General features: G+C 34.5%; 2 protein-coding genes across 2 annotated transcripts; both read right to left on the bottom strand.

Annotated features, from left to right (window-relative positions):
- Nucleotides 1–7,120: 7,120 nt before the first annotated feature.
- Nucleotides 7,121–13,440, bottom strand: LOC120626083 (nuclear inhibitor of protein phosphatase 1). The gene is made up of 9 exons (XM_039893374.1): nucleotides 13,284–13,440; nucleotides 12,874–13,088; nucleotides 12,369–12,477; nucleotides 12,028–12,130; nucleotides 10,991–11,074; nucleotides 10,407–10,617; nucleotides 9,254–9,356; nucleotides 8,502–8,593; nucleotides 7,121–8,270 (listed from the first exon to the last, which is right to left on the bottom strand). Exons 1-9 carry the CDS (start codon nucleotides 13,310–13,312, stop codon nucleotides 8,173–8,175), a joined length of 1,044 nt encoding a protein of 347 aa, XP_039749308.1. The 5' UTR covers nucleotides 13,313–13,440; the 3' UTR covers nucleotides 7,121–8,172.
- Nucleotides 13,441–14,491: 1,051 nt separating this feature from the next.
- On the bottom strand, nucleotides 14,492–19,872 carry LOC120626768 (MRG/MORF4L-binding protein). The gene is made up of 5 exons (XM_039894447.1): nucleotides 19,382–19,872; nucleotides 17,611–17,691; nucleotides 17,415–17,522; nucleotides 15,760–15,870; nucleotides 14,492–15,031 (listed from the first exon to the last, which is right to left on the bottom strand). The coding sequence occupies exons 1-5, from the start codon at nucleotides 19,731–19,733 to the stop codon at nucleotides 14,922–14,924; spliced, it is 762 nt and encodes a 253-aa protein (XP_039750381.1). The 5' UTR covers nucleotides 19,734–19,872; the 3' UTR covers nucleotides 14,492–14,921.
- Nucleotides 19,873–20,995: the final 1,123 nt, after the last annotated feature.

Here is a 20,995-nt window from a genome sequence, read left to right on the forward strand (position 1 = left end):
GGGGCTAGGTGGCGATGTGTGTATTGTCGTAGTATATTTATTTATATTATTTATTTATTTATTTATGTGTATTATATTCATTAAAATGTTCATCAGGTATCTTAGTATCCAAAACACAAGCTACGCTTACTTTGGGGCTAGATGGCGATGTGTGTATTGTCGTAGTATATTTATTTATTTATTTTATTTACTTACACTAACTAGATAGGACTTCATTATTTAAGGATAACTATAATACACACAAATGAATGAAAGATGGCAATAAAAATTATGCAAGACGTTATTTTATTTTATTTTTTTAACTCTTTATTTGTACACCACTACACAGTTCGGAAAATAAAGGACTAATAGAGAGAAAATACAAAGACTGGAGTAGAATACAAAAGGCGGCTAACAATCGCTAAAAAGCGATCTCTGCCATTGCCAGGCAACCTTAGGATTAGGACAACAAGAGAAAATAGGTGGTGTAAAATTATTATAATCCTTCATTCAAATAACTACATACAAATACATAAACAAAATATACACATATACATAATATAATATAAAAATAATAAACTAATATATATTATGATAAGCTATAATACTATAGTGTACTGTAGTGGTACTCTGCGAATATTGGATTAAAGGTCATTCAATATTTTCACATTAGTATCTACCTCAGCAATTCACGGACTAATGCTGACATACAATGTAATGTAATGTTATGATATTTTATTTATTTTTTATTTTATTATCTTTCGGTTTTGTATAGTATCGCTACGATCGATCATCATATAGCAACAGCCTATACAGACCAGTTCTAGACATAATCGTCACTTTGGGATGACTGGTTGGTGGTCGCAGTAGACGGTATCAGTAGCACAAAGGACGTTGCTGCCAGTTCTCCGTTATAATTCCTTAGTCGCTTCGTACGACACCCGCGGTAAGATGAGGGGTGGCGAGAGCCGAGAGATTAGGATTAGGGTCTGCTGTCACCTCGCGGCACGGCCGCCGACCACGTTACCTTTCTAACTGTTCATGTAAAATTCTCATTATTCCCCATTCTATGCCGTGTCTAATACTATTTCGTATGTCAATTTTAATAATAATAAAGTTTAATGCAGATAAAAATCCATACCTACAACAATAATCTTATTTATTATACTAGCGGACCTTCGTCCGCGTATGAGTCAATCGAGAAGCTAGAATAGTTTTGATGCTAACATCATGATCATCGTGGCTAGCTATGTACCTACTATTATTTTACGTGGTATGCTGAGTTAGTAAGTTGTCATTATTTTAGTTTATGCATACATACATAGATACATCCATACATCCCAAACTTTCGTATTTATAATATTAAGTAGTATGATACGCATATATTTGATCGTCGTCCCATGCCTTGCTACTTGCTGTTATTTGTGATGAGTTATGTCCTTTATCTCCGACAATATTTATCAGATCTTCATTAAAATTAGACACTACATGATTTATAGTATACACTTTAAAATAAAAAAAATAATTATTAAAATCAGTTCAAATTTAACGGAGCTATGAAGTGAAATTATAAAAAAAATTTCATCCCGTTTCCCGGAGATAACTTATTGTTTATGGGGATAAAAGGTGTCCTATATATTAACCCGGAATATCAGCTACCACTATACCAAATTTTATTTAAATCAGTCCAGTAGTTTTCTTGTGATGCCCGGACGGACAGACAGACAGAGAAAAATTAAATAAAAATCTGTTTTGGACTCAGTATGGATTATAAAGCATCCCCCAGTCGAAAATTTTGAAAATATATTAAATGTACAGAAATCTTCCAGTTACAGTTTTATTATAAGTATTTTAATAATTTATATATATATAAATTCAAATTGGGCACACCTATAAATAATAAATAATTAGGAATCTCCTAACTAAGGTAAGTACCCTCTTGAGCACTTGGTGTGTGAGTGCGTACCAAGGCTCCATAAAGGGATTTTCCCATTTATTGGTTAATATTTTCAGCTGTCATACTTTTTCATGGCATTGAAAAGTCTGTTCTAGTAAATAATTTTGATATAAAATAACATTGTTTGATGTTATAACAAAAAAAAACCACGCTTTTTAAAGGATAGGTTTGCAATCATATCTAAGTTAAAATAACCGAATGACAACTGCTCATAACCTTCTTCAAAAATATTGCTTTTCCCGGAGCCGAGGCGTTGATGCTTGAGGAGTTCTCCCGGCACTTTACCGTCAGATCCTTTATTGTGACAAGCATAAATACCTAATAATCGAAGCGGAACCAGTGTAAAACTTATTATTCTGTAGTTCCGGTGGCCATCCGTAGCCTTCAACATCACTTTCACTTGACCAAATGTTGCTTTCGATAGCAAATGGTCAAGTTGAGTTAGGGTTGGGGTCGGTCGTTTTATTTAAGGTGTCAATATAATATTTCAAGAGTTACCTCAATTTCTCTAAGATCCCTTTCACAGATCTTCACCTGATTAAAGTGGGACCATATGGAAAGTTTACACATACATATCAAACAAAAATTCAAATCGGTTTATAAATGACAGAGTTCTGAGCAAACAAACAAAAAAAAACATAATTGAGAACCTCCTCCATTTTTGTAAGTCGGATATAAATTGTCATCTTTGTATTTTTACAACTTTGTACATACATAGTACGTTGATATTCGTACTGGTGAATATGACATTCTCTTAATGAGATATAAAGCAGGTATTACTCCGGGTAAGTGTGTCGTAAAGTACTGTATTACCTGACCAGACGATCTAACGTTTATGATTGCAGAGTCTATTTTATACTAACCCGTAAATTACCTGCGCCTTAATCTGCGCAGATTTTCTGTTTTTCCCGTATTAGGTACCTCTTTGCAAAACGCTCCGACGTAATTGATTAACTTAGTCAAAACAAACGAATCACTTTACGTGCTCTTCGAGGCACGAAAAAATGTATAGCCTTAAGAACTAGGTACTGGGGTACTAAGCGAAAGCACCCAAACAAGGATAATTTTCGTCTGTTTTAATAATTTAAATTAGATGAATGCATTGAATGAGTAACAGGGAAAAAATAAAGAAACATTATTTTTAAACTTAATCTAATTAGTAAGTGACTTTTGTCTTTCATGGGAATTAATTAATGTCTTTACACCTAACCTACCTTAACCTGTTTATCGTATAAAGTTATAACATCCCATTTAATTAGGTAGGTTAAAGACCATTTAAATTCTTAAATCTAATCATGAAGAGCAGATAGTACTTATAATTAAATATAACAGCTTTATTCAAACCAAAGGTCTTCAAACAAGACAATATAATAAGGCACATTTATAATACCAACTGAAGTGACCTTTTCAGCATGATAACGGAGCACAATTAATGTAATCTGATGAAAGCTGGTTAGCTGACGTTAAGACTCATCCGAGTGGAAATAGGTATGCCTTTTGATTAGAGCATCTGACGTCACGACTCCTTATGCCTCACTTACGTTACGCCCTATTGATAATGGTAGTGGTCAGAGTCAAAGATTTTTACTGTAACAAATATTATGATTTACCTACTGGATTAAAGGTAGGTACTAGTAACTTGCCCGGAACACGTATAAAATATATCTATCGTCTTTATTGTAAATTTCACAATACTATGCTTTGGCTTCTTTTCGTGGTTCGAAAAAATAATTCTAATGAAACACACATATTTATTTTTCGTCATTATCTTCATACCAACTCATTACCGACCCACTACAGGTCTCCCACACATGAGAAGGGTTTTCTGTTTAGTAATCCATTAAAATTAATAATTGTTTAAAAAAAATACAGGATTTACGGACGGACATAGAGACAACCAATAACAAAGTGATCCTCTATGAGTTCCGGTTGTCCATTATTGAGTCAGATGACATAACACATGACTTAGTGACCACCCATGCTCGCTAATGAACCTAATCGCATTATGAACTTAATTTAAATGCATACTGAATATATTACGTATGTGTGTCTATCTACTTAATGCTATTACTACCTATTTGGCTATGTAGTGAGTACCTATGCTCGCTAGTAGGTAGGTGCCTATGCTCTAAGCAACCGGGCCGCCGCGCCGCACCCGCCCCTGTCTTCCCACCTTACTCACGAAAAATTTGAACCAAAGTTCGGCAAAGGACTTTATTTATTTTTTATCAAATAGTCTGGGTACAATTTTTTACTTAAAGTATCCTTCGTACGATATCCCGTTTCTTGCGGGTCTCTTACCACACGTGCAGCAAAGTTAAAAAATAAAATAAAATACATATTTTGGAATTTTACATAACTAATATACAGTAAATACATTTTTATTCATGCAATGAAAATCTGAAATTTTCCAGTAGTGGGAATCGAATTAGTTAAGAGGGATATGAGGGTTTTGGGAGTTTGGAGCTAGAAAGAAGCGGCTTCTGGCCACCTCAAAGGGAGAAATTAGCTTGACCAAAAGGCCAAGGGCTGTAGAGCTATGGTTATAATGATGAAGCTTTTTATCAGTTACGTAGTCCTTCATACTAAAATAGGACTTTTCTATTAGCTTACGTTTAATACAAACTTTGAACCTTTTATAGAGACATCTTCATACTACAACTAGAAAGCAAAAAATAAATATTTTCTACATTTTTTTTAAGTCAGTGCCAAGTATATTAAATGTAGAAAATTACTGGTACTTTCCTTGCTACTCTATAAAAGGGAATACGAAGTAGGTATATGATCAATATCTAGTGATTTTCAAAATTTTACGAGGCACCGACCAAAAATGTAGTAGAAAAAAAATTGTACAACAACGTCGTCTTTTTTTCAAATCACGTGATCAAGTTCACAATGTCACCTACTTTTTTTTGTAAAAATAAAAAATTATTAATTTTTGCTTACACACGTTAGGGGCCTCTGCAGCCCGGGGGCTCATATAACTGATACGGCCGTAGCTACGCCCCTGGCTAGTTGTATAATAATAATAATAATAACTTTATTTAAATTAATTGTATGGTGTTTATTCTATTGTTGTCTATTCAGAGAACTATGTTATAAGTAGATATGCTGCAGTAATGTATGGTAATATGATAATATGCAGTTCGACCTAATATAACAGCGTTAAAATGTTTTCTAATATAGTTAAGTTTAAGTTAAGCGCAAACTTGTAATATAAAAGCAACGCCACGTCAAACTTACATCGTTCATTCATTCACGACCTGTGTGGAACGCATTCTTTAAGTTTAAACAGCCGATAAGAAAAAAAATAGGTTAGTTTCGTTCATTATTTACAGTATTTTGCCTTTAGTTTAGCTATGTTCCTTGCAACAGTGGTTAAACACTAGTGACATCTTGACATAACCTCCTACTTACTCGTAATATAAACAGGCTTTATACCTACTCGACGAGGCGAGATTGTGTAGTGTATACCAGCCTCATCATATATATCTATAGGACATCTCTACTTAACCGCATCGGGACCAGTAATTGTGTTATAGACTTGCCGTGTCTGGTATGAAAATTAAGTAGGTATATGCACAGTACACTAACCTAACTGCCTCGTTTGTGTAGAATGTTTAACTACGGTTCACGTGGCCCTGAGTTTAAATCCCAGGTCGGGTCAAAAATGGTTAGGTATTGTTTTTTTACTGTTAAAGACTTTACAGTACCAGCCCGGGATTAAGAAACCGGTAGTGTCAACCCCCATGCTTCAGCCGTTAAGCCGGCGCGACGGTCCCAGTTATTATGGCCAATTTGTAATTATACCTAGTCGTTAAAGCCCACCAACACGCATTGAAGCAGCGTCTCTCAGCTCTAGAACCGTCTTTCCCATCATCAGAGAAATGTGTCTTGACAGTGGAATTTTATAGGCTGCAGATGATGATGATGATGAAACTAACCTTATATACGAAATCAGTCCTTCAGAGGCACTTTTGATACAAAAATACGTTCAAGCTTCTACATTGTAGTGATCGTATCACACAAATATATACAACTATAATTTTAACTTTAGGTGCTATGTAAATGAAAAATAAATTTACAATTCTTCCAATACCAATTACGCTGACCCTATGTTATATTCTCTTTACGCCTTTAGTAGCCTGCTAGATGTCATCATATCAACCCATTACCGGTCTACTACAAGGCACGGGTCTTCTCCTACAAAAAGAAGAGGTTATGGGCTTAGTCCACCAATGCGGACTGGAGGTAGAGATCGCTTTAAATAAATATACTACGACTTCACACATCGCCATCTAGACCCAAAGTAAGCGTAGTTTGTGTTATGGGTACTAAGTTTAACCTAAGTTTGTTGTGGGCTCTTCTTAGACCAGGGCGCGTTTGGAACCCTCCTAGTTTTAGTTTTAAGTTAACGAATGCAGTTATCACCGTCACTAACATTAGTGTAACATTTAAATGTATGAACGCTTCATAAGTGCCTGTAATAAGATCTACATGAATAAAACATTTTTGAATTTGAATTTGAATAAGATGAATATTTTTATCAATATACAACCATTATCTACTTGTAGGAATCGAACCCACAGCCTTGGACTCAGAAAGCAGGGTCGCTGCCCGCTGCACCAATCTGCCGTTTTGAGATGATAAGACCGCCAAATCATAATTAGATCAGAAGGCGGCAGACCAGATTATATGTAGTTATCACCACCTCCCTTCTTCCCGCGTTCGCCGTACGAGGTGACTTAGGGAATGTAACGTAGAACGGGCAGCAGCCAACCCGTCTGCCAAACAAACCTGTTGGGAAAGCTCTGTAGCTCAGCAGTGGACTGAAATAGTTTTTTATGATGCACTTTAAAATTGGGAGGGATTATGTTTAGCTTTTTAAGAGTGTAGTGTTTAATAATAAATAAAAAGCCAGTACTATTGTGATAAAACTTTTATTTATACAAATATAATTAAAATTATTCACAGCACTTAAAATTAACTCGTATATTATTCTATACAAAATGTACACTTAATTTTTTCATGCAAAAAGGGGCGTACCTAATACTCAATAACGAACTAAAATTTATTTCGCCATCTGTATTTTAAAATTAAAAAAACAACAATACTTGTTTAAAATATTTTTTGTATTTTTTTTAAAACTGAACTCTGAATTAAATGAAAATGATATTTTTTTTGTATGTTTGGACCATTCACACAATTGGACCCCGTAGGTGGCGCTGCGATTAGATTAAAATATTTCATTTAATTTATCTAATATATCGTCTGCAGGGCCCGCTAGTCTAGCATGCTTTTTTCAGACGAATGTATATACATATTCTACCTAATGTTATAATTTTGTTTATCTACCAAATAAATTGTTGAAAAAGTTGTATTTTCAATATACATACTTTCCCTCCACTTACACATGTATTAACAAAAGTTCATAATATATCGCGCAGTGTTGGTTCCAATCCAAATATTAAAATTGTAGAATAGTTATATTTACTATGAGTTCATGGTTTTGTATGTAAATACAGTTGTTACATGGTTTAGGTATTGTTTTAGGTATTCGGTATTTTCGTTCAACTATAGTCTTTTGTCAAATCAAATAAGGATTACGCGGTCCTAGATTCGATTCTCTCGATTGAGGTAAAATGTGTTAAAGATTGGGTTTTCTGTCTAGAGAATGGCAGCAACAGTTCGGAATTAGGCAATTCGTGTCTCGGGGAGCACTTGAAGCTCCAGATCAGATCCAGGTTATCAATGCTAACATGGAGACAATGTTTCTTGTATCGTCGAACATCGACAATAATGTATATAATCTACAGTAAGTCGAAGCAATTTTGGAACTAATTAAATTTTACTATACCCGTGATAAAAAATTTAAAACATTTTTTTGCTGTTCAGATTCCTACTTGAACATTTTATTCTGCTGCTTAAACGACCGCAATTGATTAAATTGATACCGCCAGCGCACCGCGACACTCGTTATCGCATTTTTCCTCCAAACTATCAATTTTATTTGTGTTTACCAATGATTAGAAGACGTAGACATTGGATAGACTAACTGGGGCACTAATGTACGACGAAAAAAGTCACCGCAACAGTTAAAGCCCGCCAACCCGCTTTGGAGCAGAGTGGTGGGTAAGCTCTTAATCTCCAGTGAGATAGGAGAGGCCTGTGCCCGGAATGGGACAGGAAATGGCTGGTGATTATACCAACAATATGTTGTACAAACATTGTACAACTTAAACACCAGGTATAAGACCTGGTTTTCTTCCCGGCCACGCCTCTTTTGCGTATTTCTTTTTCTTCGGCTCGCTGGATGGGCCGGAATCTTCTGGAGCTATAAAAAAAACGGAATATCGTAATTCTACCTTTGAAAGAAAACTATAATGAATAAATTATTGCACGCATAACACAAAACAACAAAATGAAAAATAAAAATGTAAGCATGCAATGAAGGCCTTATTGCAAGCAATCTCTTAGAGGCAACAATTATATCAAAGAATCTGAAGTAAGACAATGGGTTATACAGGATCAACTTGAAATAAAAAAATGCCACTGTTATACATACCAGTATGAGGCAAAGGTGGATGGATATTGAGATGTGGTTCCGGACCCTCCAACTCAACATCAGGTGCTGGATTTGGTAATGAAAGACCCAACCTGAAAGATATCGCTGAATGTAATAGCCAGTTGATTTATTACAATTTTGTTCAAATAAAATTAATAATTATAAAATAATAAATAAATATACTACGACAATGAACACATCGCCATCTAGTCCCAAAGTAAGCATAGCTTGTGTGATGGGTACTAAGATGACTGTAGAATATTTTTATGAAAAATATACATAAATACTTATAACATACAGATAAACATTCACGTTCATCACACAAATATTTTCCAGTTGTGGGAATCGAACACAACACACACAGCCTTGACTGTGTCATACAGTGCAAGTGAGGAAATCATTGATAAGTATACAAACTCCGGACTGCTTTGCTGTCTTTGCGGTGCTTTTGTTATGTACTGGGGTTTTCTGTCAAGAAATTCTCATGATCAGCTCTTAAGTTTCTTTCTTTCTTATTTTGATTATTAACATGAGGAAATAATCATTTAAACCTGCAAATTACGTTTAGGCAACATTCTAGTGAAAAAAACGATTAAGAGGAGAGACATGAGAGTATGAGCTGTAAGATCCATCAAGCTGTGACATAGTAAGTAAGTAACACATCCTACAAGGTGCCATCCTCTGACCGACAATTCATGGCGTAGGTGTTTGGCCTTATAATATGCCTGTAATCAATATGAAACAAATAATACCTAGCTCCAATAAGACTTAAATGTGAACTAGGCGCCGGCAAGTCTGAGTATAAATGGTTGCTTCTCGATATTTCCTGCAACCGCAGAGAATGGTGGTGCTGACCTGCAAAATAATCAAACCATTAATAGCCCACTACAGGTTACGGGTCTCCTTTTACATTGAGAAGGGTTTAGACTAGAGTCCGCCAAGCTGGCCCATTGCGGATTGGTGGACTCACACCTTTGAGAACATTATAGACTACTCTCAGGCATGCAGGTCTCCTCATGATGTTTTCCTTCGCCGTGTAAGCAAGTGATAATTTAATTGCTTAAAACGCACATAACTTAGAAAAGTTAGAGGTGCCTGCTGGGATTTGAACTCGGCCCCCCGAATGTGAATTCGAAGCCCTTCCCACTGATGCGTAAAATAATCATAAAACATGTTTGAGTTACTAATAATATGACTCCTGGGCGAACACTTGTTATGTATTGGGTTTTCCCTTAAAAGAATTCTCAGTTGTGTTAAGCAGTCTGCCTCAGTTATTACAATTAACTTGTGATAATAGTTGATAAGGCTCCATGTAGCAGTGTAGTGGGTCTATGCCCAACAACTCTCGCTCCCATGTGAGAGATTGTGAGATTTGTGCCCAGCGGTGGGAAATAAATAGGTTTAGCATATTCGGACTTCGAATACATAAAATCTTCACCTTCATAATTGAAACCAGTTAAATATCAATTTACATTTAATGCACTGCGGTTGAACAATTGATATAAAGATCACGAATCCAATCATCATCATCACTTCTACCGATTGAAGTCCACTGCTGGACATAGGTCTTTTGTAGAGTTCCAAAATCCAGGGTCCTGGGCCGCTTGTTTCCAGCGGCTCCCAGTGACTCGTTTGATGTTGTCTGTCCACCTCGTTGGGGGCTGACCAACACTGCGTTTACCTGTGCGTGGTTGCCATTCTAACACCTTGGAACCCCAACGTCCATCGGTTCTCCGAGCTATGTGCCTGAATTTAGCTATGTGAATGAATCCAATATGAATTTAAAACTATAAGTTGTGAGTAAAATAAGTGAAACCTTATAATTATTGTAAAGAAGAGAGCTAGAGTTGTAAAGATAACAATTTATATAAATTGTATTCAAAGAAAACACTATAAAACACTCACTTTCATCTGCACTCTGCAATTTTAGTTTCTTGGTTGATGCATTGGCATTAGGCACTATCGTTGATCGTACGAGGTTTCTAAATCTGCCCACAGTGGGGTCAATATCCTCTGGGTTAATGATATCAACTTCCTCATTAAATGACACATTACGTTTCTGTTTCTTGGTCACTCCTCCTGGCATTGATGCTGATCTCTTAGTACCAGTAGGGGGCTAGAAAATAGAAAGTTTTTAAGAATTTAAAATTAGAATAGTTTAGAACAGACCTACATACAGCTTTAAGGATAGATTTACTAAAAATAGTTTACTACTCATATTTAGAGATCAAACAAATTGATTCCTGGACCAAATACATATTTTTCAAAAACTAACACTAATGGATTTAAAGAAATTTACTTTAGAGTAGTGACACTTGCAGTATAAAGTTATAACATAAGTGTTAGTTTTTGAATAATTTGTATTTGATCTTATAATCGATTTGTGGCAATCTCTGCAAATGGATGTCTGTGCCTTTGAGCCGGTGTATAAACAGGCTATGCTAGTAGTAATACTACTACCAGGCAAATAAGGCAACAGATAAACATACCTTCATAACATCAGTTCCATCCTCAGTTGATATGCCCAACATTGAAATTCGTCTGTTGTGTGCTGTATTGAATTCAGTAAGATTCTGCAATAAACGAAAATTGTTATAAAATCTGAGTAGTATTAAATAGACAACCTTGCACAGCTTGTTTCACTTCATCACAACACCCTAGGTCCTAGGGTGTTGTGATGAAATTTTTAAAATTTTAAAAATTTCTTTTAATGATGTCTTATTTTAAGACTTTTTAAAGCCACTTAAAAACTTCTAAGTTATTGGTTTAAAGACCTATTACAACATCATGTTAAATTACATAACAAAAAAAAGCACTTCAAAATTTATGAAAAAAAACCACTCCTTTCACCCAGGCTTATGGAGCTTTTGAGTGCTCAAGTAACCAGCGGTTCCAGAGTGAGGAACCTGCTCACAATACGTGAAGTTTCAAGAACCTTCTTAAGCCTTCTGCATACAACCCTTAATCCAACAACCAAGCAAATACTTCTTAAAATGTTGTTTGAGACCATTGACTGAACAATAATGAACATATCAGAACAATAATGGCCAATTCAACACTCCACAGTTTGTTACTTTGATACTATCCACTTTATTTTTATACTTTTTCTTTTCAGCTATCACCAGATTATCATCATGTGGAATAATAATATGCACAATTATAACACAGCGCACTGATTGATTGACTAGCACTATACCAGGTCATCCTTATCTATTGAAGGAAAATTCTTATCCCATAACAAATCTTATAAATGAGAAACTTATTATGAAACAGTTTAAACCTCCATAACAGCAGTCAATTACTTCAATTATGGCATAAAAACATATAAACACTTTGAATCAATAATCAATGATTATAATTCAAGCCAAATGTTTTGATAAATATTTTAAATAATCTTAAATAATCAGTTGAGTGTTTACTGCACAGTGTGTGCCACATCAAAAAGGTTACTGATGTTTAGTATCAACAATATAGCATATAGTGATGCATACTGTAGTGTTTTATAAAAGTTTTCTGGGTAACTTACATCTAACTCAGTCTGTGTCTCTGGCAACCCAAGTAAGGCACCTTCAGTTTCAGTGTTGGGCAAATCTTCCATTATACCACGAGAATTGCCTGTCGGCCTCTCTCTGGATGAAAAGAGAAACAAATTTAATTAATGAATAGTAGTCTTCCAAACACAAGCTGCCATATTGGTGTCCAAAATCACATGCATGTTCTATTAGAAGGGTTTAATATTTTAGTATAGTGTATTCAAGGATACATTGAAATATCTTATTAATAATTGTTTTCATAAATTAAGTGACTAAGCAAGCAATTTTATTAAAACAATTTGAAGTGTGAAGTTCAAATGAAATATTACTAGACCTAATTATGTAGTTCCTTGTTGAAGCTCCAAAGTGAAATGTGGAATCAATTGGTAACTGTGTTGGCTTATGGGCTTCCAACCTCATACTTCCGATATATGTACCATGTGCTGAAAAGATTAATAGAGTTTAAAGTTAATTGTACAAGTATATTTGAAAATCCTTGACTTAACAAATAGCAATGATAAAGCCCTTCATGGCTAGCATAGGCAGGATACAAAAATTATATTGCCTGACAAGGGATAAAATTAACATGTCCACCTACCAAAGCACAGCAATAGAAAATAGTAGTAGTTTACCTCTGTTTATTATTTATTACACACATTATTTGGATAATATTTCCATTCGCCATTCATAGAAGATAGAATTAAATCTTTTCCCCAGGGAGAAAATGTCTCCTAGCTAGCCATGCTGGAGAATAAGTGGCTGCCACAGGATTAAAAAAACGAAATAAACAGAGTGGCAGGCTACAGCCAGTTAAAAATATTCAAGTACATTATACTCACTGCTTCCTAAATCCACTAAGAAAGCTCTATTCAAATGTTTATGATACACAAATGCAGTGTGAACTCTGGAACAGCTTGCATGGTCTATACAGAAGTCGTTCATCTGTGGGTTACGACCAAACAAGTAGCACTTCTTCTCATCTATCATCAGTTTTTGTATCAATTTATCACCTTTTAGCACATCAAGGTGAAGACCAGTCGGCGGTTTTCCAGCCCTTCGGAATAAAAATATTTTAACATTACTGCTATGTTAGTAGAAAGGTGAATAAGTTTGGCTGCAAATTGCGAGGTCCTGGGTTTGATCCCCGGGTTAGGCCAACGAATACACTAAACTAAAAACAGACCGCGACGCGCGCGATGGCGGTACAGTAAACTTTACGAGAATTTTAAAGAAGTACAGAAAAACTTACCAATTCGGTACCTCATAATGATTTGCCATCTTATTACGGATAATTTGAGTATTAATTTAAGATAACTCTGAAATATTTTGGCCTTTTATTTCATTGCAACGCTAAATAAGCTGGTACAGGAGACAGGTCTAGTTCCACAGACTAGTAAATATTAATGAATATGTCAACTCTCAACGGTCAATTACACAGACATGAGACTAAGTAACATTTTCATTATTACAAACTGGCTTTTTAGCGCTAGATTCTAGCTTTTCGAAAAAATATTATCTTCGAGTGTGTCAATCTCTTGATTTTTGGTATAAATAGCAAAAATTATCAAACTTGAGAGTCTCCAAAATCTTGCTATTCGGTTCATATTTGGCCTACGCAAATATGAGTTTCCTAATTTCGACAAAAACTCAAGTGGCTCCCTATTCGCCGTCTGCTGGAATTTGCATGTACTTTTGCTTCTGTGCTGTGTATTATTTCATTTAAAAACTCCTTCTTATCTTAAGCAGTTCACTTTTCTGGGAGTGCAATCTGATCTAAGATCGTGTCGCGCGCTGACTCTGAGTATGCCTTTTACCAAAACTTAGTTCTATGAGCACTCGTTTACAATACAAGCCATTGAGCTGTGGAATGCGCTTCCAATCGACATCTAGTCAGTAATCGGCAGTCTAAATCATTTGATATATTTGAGAAAGCTGTGTAAAATCACTACAGTATACATTAAAGAAGACTAGTAATAGTATTTACTGTTATTAATGTAGTTATGATATGTTAAAGTATATATTAGTTTATTCTTTTTTTTTATATTTTTAAAAATTCACAAATCAAACTATTTTTGTATAATTTGATTTGTGTTATCTAGTTCAAGTATTAGTATGTATTTTTTTTTTAATTATGCACGACCTGCAGTCTGTAATCCTTTTGTTTTCCTTATCCTAAGTAATTCCGAAGAAGAGTCGATTGCAAATACCTGTAATTTATTTAGTATTATTGGGTCTAGTCCTAAAGGATGAGACTGTTATGGAAGGCTAACTTTGATAAAACCATGAAGGAAATATATTTTTATACCTTGATTGGTGGTGTAGAAACAAAGCGAGGCGAATAACTCGATCAGTTTCAAAACAGTTTCCATTCTTAAGATTTATTCAACGGATTTATACAATAATATGAACTGCTCACCTACTACAAAAAAAATCGCAAAGGGTCATTAAAAAAATCACTATTTTAATAGTTAGGTATAATCTAAGTAACATGCTTGGCAACAATAATTTATTAATACTACACTAAGTACTATTTCTTTCAGTAAATACAGAAAGAATATAATTTTGACAATATTTCTTAGTGCTTTGTAGAGCTATGTACAAAATGTAATCTGTGTTAATTGAAACACTCGCATAAGAGCATAGGAATAGAATTGTATTAAAATTTAGTTTGTTAATACCTCATAATCAATTTGTAATTACACAAAGAAGAAAGAATCATTACACTTTTTATTTCCACTGAACACCAAAGACAGTCTATAGAATACATTTAGAAGGAAAACACGGTGACAGCATTTCTTCTAGGACGCACGCTGTTACGGTCACCCCAACCCCACCATGGGCGCTGTGTGTGTCAGAAAAAGTGGTGGTAGGAGTGAGTGTGCGAATGTCACATGCGACGGCGCTTCGCCGGGGTTGTTGCAGGCGGTGTTGATGTGTTTGTTCGTCGACGCCCGCGTCGGGAACTGCTGTCTTCATCGATTAATGGCGAATCCCAGGCTAAAAATAAATGAATTAAAACCGGATATGCTCACAATTTATGCGGTGACGATGACGATGACTAGTCGCGTGATACTGATGAAGGAAACCGTTCACCGAATTTCGAAATCATACGCAATTTTCATCGGTTTTTTAGTATTCCCAGGGTGGAAGTTTGTCCATCTCCAGGTTGCAAGCTATACATGTGCCAAATTTTATCAACGGACAAATAGAAGCAAGTCTCACTGTCACATTTATATTATAGGTACAGACGTAGAGCCTGACAGCGAAACCAATCATGACAAAATTAATTAACATAACATCCCAGGGAATACTTTTATCCGAGGAAAATTCAAACGAAAAACGTAACGAAAACGAAAGTTGCTACTCGATTAAAGCACGGATCGACAAAATTTACATTTATAATTGCACTAGTAATAATAGTTAATAAAGAATTTCATCAAATCCATTGTGCCAGTTTTGCAGGATGAGGAAAAACTGAATAAAGTTACTTTAGATCTATCGCACAGGAAATTTTTTGAGATAAAAAATATCCATCATCACACTCCCAACAATAAACTATCTCTATCAAAAAAAAAAAACAATCCTTTGGTCTGTTACTGCATAAACAAAGGGCAAAGTTTGCCTTATTGCCAAAATCAGGACTCGTCAGGACTATCATCTTTGATAGTCCTGAAAAGCTGTAATTCGTTAATCAATTCTTATGCACTGTTTATTTCATAATTTACCTGAGTTAACTTTTGATTTAGGAGGTCTGTCTCTTTGTGAGATTGACTTTCTACTAATTGAATTGTCTCGTGGTCCTGAAGCATTGGAGTCTCTTGAATCTCTCCTTCGATCTAAAATGTTTAGTACAAAATAGTATTCATTTATTTATTATGCAATTAGTCAAAAAGCGTAGAGGAACCGAGCTTCACCGAGTAACCGAAAACCGAGTTTTACTCCGTATTGTTGTCGTCAAACCGAGTACTTGGCCCAGTAACTCTTCAGTTGCAAGAGTCGTTTAAGCAAGTTTAGTCCGTCTAGTATACAGGTCGCAAGTGTCTTTTATACAAGTTTCGTACGTCGCAAGGGTATTAAACGCAAGTTTAATATATCTCGCATACAGGTCGCAAGTTTCGTTTATGCAAGTTTAGTACATCCCGTATATAGGTCGCAAGTGTCGTTTATGCAAGTTTAGTACGTCTCGTATACAGGTCGCATGTGTCTTTTATTTAAGAGAAGTACGTCCCGTATACAGGTCACAAGTGTCTTTAATGCAAGTTTATTACGTCTCGTATACAGGTCGCAAGTGTCGTTTAGGCTAGTAAGTACGTCTCGTATACAAGGCGCAAGTGTCGGTCATGCAAGATTACTACGTCTCGTAAACAGTTAGCAAGTATCGTTTATGCAAGATTACTACGTCTCGTATGCAGGTCGCAAGTGTCTTCTATGCAAGTTTAGTACGTCTCGTATACAGGTCGCAAGTGTGGTTTATGCAAGTTTAGTACGTCTCGTATACAGGTTGCAAGTGTGGTTTATGCATGTTAAGTATGTCTCGGATACAGGTCACAAGTGTATTTTATGCAAGTTTAGTAGGTCTCGTATATAGCTCGTAAGTGTCGTTTATGTAAGTCTAGAACGTCTCGTATAGAGGTATCAACAGTGGCGGCCACAGGATTTTTCTCCAAAGTATGCATTTTAAATAATAAGGTACCTTTAACCAAATCCTATTGAGGCAGGTGAAAATGAATTTCTATTAATTAAATAATGAATAATACCCTACACTTGTACCTCAGTATCTACCTTAAATAAATAGGGCAATGTGTAGCTTTGTATACCATCCACTATCCAGTACCATGCCAATGGATTTGTGCTTAGCTGAATAACTTAGCGTTTAAACAGAGTTATTCAGAAGAGTATGAGTTATTAAAAATCTGCTGCGTATGCAGAGTACTGAGTAATAAACTAGTACTAAAAGTAATTAACAAGGACTTGGTCAGTAACAAACAAATACTAAAAACTGAAACTGGAAATTGTGTCTGACCAAAATTAAAATTTCATAATGTAAAATAAGGACTTCAATCTATGAAGAACACAGTTTTATTGGTTATGGAATGTGAGTGAAAATAATTATTTATTTACAATATTGAAGAAAGAAAGCTATACAACTACAATATAAATGAATTATGGTAAATAAATTAAAGACTAAAGTTTTTATTCATAGTTAGTAGTTACTAAATTTGTTATAAAATTAACAGACTGCCAGTGCAGTGCCCATTTTTTGCCTGAAACGGCCAGTTTTATAGTTTATATTAATAAATCCGTTATATTTATTTAGTTTCATAATTCATGAAAGCAGAGACAAAATAAATTAAACAAAACAAAGATTTTGTAAACTCACCATATTCTTTCTCAGATTTGATACTAGGTGTGTCCGTAGAAGCATGGGAACTGCCACTTTCCTTTCTAGTCTTGGTTGCAAGGGCACTTATACTGTCTTTGCGGCCAACTACCATGAAAGAGATATAAAGATTACAATCACAAATATAGATAATAGGTATATACAACTTAATTATTATTTAAAAATTGTGCAATACCTTTTGGGGTGTTATCCTTAGATGTGGTTCCTCTTGAATTACTTCTGGAAGTAGACGTTTTTGGTGATGGGCTTCTGCCATCTAGAAAGATTAATATAATTTTAATATGATCAACATCCACATCCTATCAGCACCTTTACTTCTGAATCTAGGATATAGAATAAATGCTCTCCAAGCTAGACCAATGTGGTTTGGCAAGCTAAGACAATTTTGTGTTTGGATTTTTTGATGAGTGCCAACTTTAATATTAGCTAATTATTTTTTGAGGTTAGATAGTCAGTATTTTTTTATTTATAATAAATTAACATTAAATAAATATTCAGTATTAACAATCCAAGTTATCCATATTTGTGTCATGTGACATAAAAAATATTTTTAAGCTATTAATTATAATTTGTAGCAATTGTATTATATTAATAAATCAGGATTATTTGTTTAATAGACTATAACATATAGGTCAATGCTTCTTAATCAAAAGTTGTGCTGTCATTACACGTTTAGTTGATATTAAATACTAAAACAGCGATTATTTGCTTTGTGTAATTTACTTATTCCATAATAATTCTATTCTTAATATTTTACCAAAGATGGTTGCCCTGTTTTGTTGACAACATTGTAAACTGTATCTGAGCTGTATAAAAGAAGGAGGATTGGAGTCTCAAACAGTATTTTTGGTAACCAGAATTTGTACAAGGAAACTTTGCTAGAATATAATACAATTGTTATAAGTAAAAATAAGTATTATTGAAGTCCATCCCAAAGTAAAAATGTCAAAAATATCTTTATTCAAGTATAGGTGGCACTTTTGATGTGTACATAAGAATTACACGGTAGTGGGATGATGACGATAACCACATTCTTAATCTTAAAACTTAAGCTACGAGGGTTCCAAACACATCCTGGTCTAAGAAAAAGCCCACAACAAACTTAGCCGGGTGTTTTTTTTTGTTATCACCATCTCACAATGTCATTTAAATTTATTAGAAGTGCAACCTGGAGAGAGCAATAATTTACACCCAAGCTTTTTTATCGTTTACGTAGTCCTTTATACTATAATAGGACTTTTCTATAAGCTTACGTTTAATACAAACTTTGAACTTTTTAAGAGACATCTCCAAGATGTTAATGGGTAGTTTATTGTAGAATTGTATGCAATTTCCTTTAAACAAATTATGAATTTTATGTAACCTAGTATATTGCACTAAGTTTATTCTTACTTCTAATGTTTAAATTATTGCAATCACATTTTTTCTTAAATTTAGAAATGTTTTTATGAACATACATTAAATTTTCAAATATGTACTGACTGTATGAATACACTGTCATTATTTTAAAATCATTAAATTTATCTCTCAATTCTCAAACAAAAAAATCTTCCCATATTGGCTAACAGATAGTGTGTGATGGAAAAGCATGGCCTATTAACAGATCTCAGGTTACACATGTTCACACTCACACTGCAGGGCATGCAAGGAACACATCCTTCAACGTTCTGCCCTGTCTCATCACCCTGAGGTATAGGTGTTAAGTCTCATGTGCCTGTTACTACACTAGCCTCTAGACTGGAATACATTAGTGCTGGTGATATTACTTCTTTAGCACTCTTTCACAAGAAGCTCTATACCACCTAAGTATGGATGGCTTATGCTTATGTGAATTGTAAGCACAGCTTGTCATGACTTGAGGAGATTTTGTTTATATTTGTAGGGCATAAGCCTTATACATATACTCTTCCAGACTTTAAAAGATTTACATAAAAAATAAATCAAACCTTCACTATCATCAGCAAGTATAATTTCTTTACATTTTTGTTTCATCAGTAAACCAAAGTCGCTTTCCGGCAAACTAAAAGCGTTTTCGTGATTTGGAAATGGAATCGGTTCCGTATCATCCAACATTGTCATATCGTACAAGGTTTCTAAATGTCTCCATATATCGTTTGTTGATATCTCTTTAGTTATCGAATTCGACAGTTTCTCCCAAATACAAGCCATTTGAAAGTGTTTGTTTATACCAACCGGCTTGTGGTTTGCCATCGCGTAAAATAATTGGATCTCCATGTCGACGTCCCATTCTACCGTGTCTCCAGTTTTGATATCTGCTTCTTCTTCACTCGACACCATATTATTTATTATTCAAGAATGAACTCTCAATTATATATTATTTCATTAATTTTCTAAATCTACTCACGCGCTTCTAAAGTCAAAAGACAACAAAACACACGCACATGATATTTTGTTGAATGTTAAATGATTGAATCCTGAAATTTCAAATTACAGATAGCAAATCGATGATTTTTTTTTCTTATACTTTTCCGTAGGGAAAAGGCAAAGGTATATCACACCGTATATAACAGGTCACGCTTTTAACGGCTCTAACACGGATTCTAGCCTTTTTAACTGTCATCATAACGTGTTACACTAAAGTTAGTGATGGTGATTTTCGTTAACTTAAAATTAAGAAGACAACAAACTTAGCCCGTTTATTACCATCTCACAGTCTAGATTATTTTGACCTATGAAGTTAGAGCAATTCATACCCGAGCTTTTTTATCAAACATGTATATATCTTAATATTATAATAGGATTTGTTTACGTTACGTTTTATATAAACTTTGAACTTATTCATAGATATCTCAAGGATTTCATCTGGTAATTTGTTACAAAATTATATACAATTACCCTTAAATGAATTACTAATTTTATGCAGCCTAGTAAACAGCCCTACAAGTTTATTTTTACTTCTAATATTAATATTATTACAGTCCACTTTCTTTTTAAATTTTGTTATATTTTTATGTACATTATTTAAATTTTCAAATATGTATTGACAATGCACCGTCATAATTTTAGCTTCTTTAAATTTATCTCCTAAATACTCTCTTGGGCCCATTTTATATGTATTGCTCGAACAGCTTTCTTCTGCAGTACTTAAATAAAATCAATATCAGCAGCATTCCCCATAATAATATGCCGTAGGACATAATGCTGTGAAAGTAACTAAAATACACAAGCCTGGCATACTACGTGTCTTTTTAACTGCGTATGATGCAGGGCTAAGTCTGTTCGATAAATTATTTATATGTGGGCCCCATTTAAGTTTAGCATCTAGCGTTATACCTAGAAATATTGTCTTATCCACCAGATCCAATTCCTAATTATTAATTTCTACAATGTTTCTTACTTGTTGATCATTAGGTAACGTGAATTTAATACATTGGTTTTTTTCCGTTTAGAGCTAAATTATTGACCTTAAACCATTGTATTACTTTAGCGAGACATTTGTATAGAATTTATGCAACGACTCATTTCAATTTAACCGGTCGCAATTTTTGTTACGAGGAAATTTCTGTCTCTTGAAATTGGCATTGGGCCTCTTTCAAAAT

The sequence above is a fragment of the Pararge aegeria genome, chromosome 1, assembly GCF_905163445.1.
Source record: "Pararge aegeria chromosome 1, ilParAegt1.1, whole genome shotgun sequence".
In the NCBI taxonomy this organism is placed as follows: Eukaryota; Metazoa; Arthropoda; class Insecta; order Lepidoptera; family Nymphalidae; genus Pararge; species Pararge aegeria.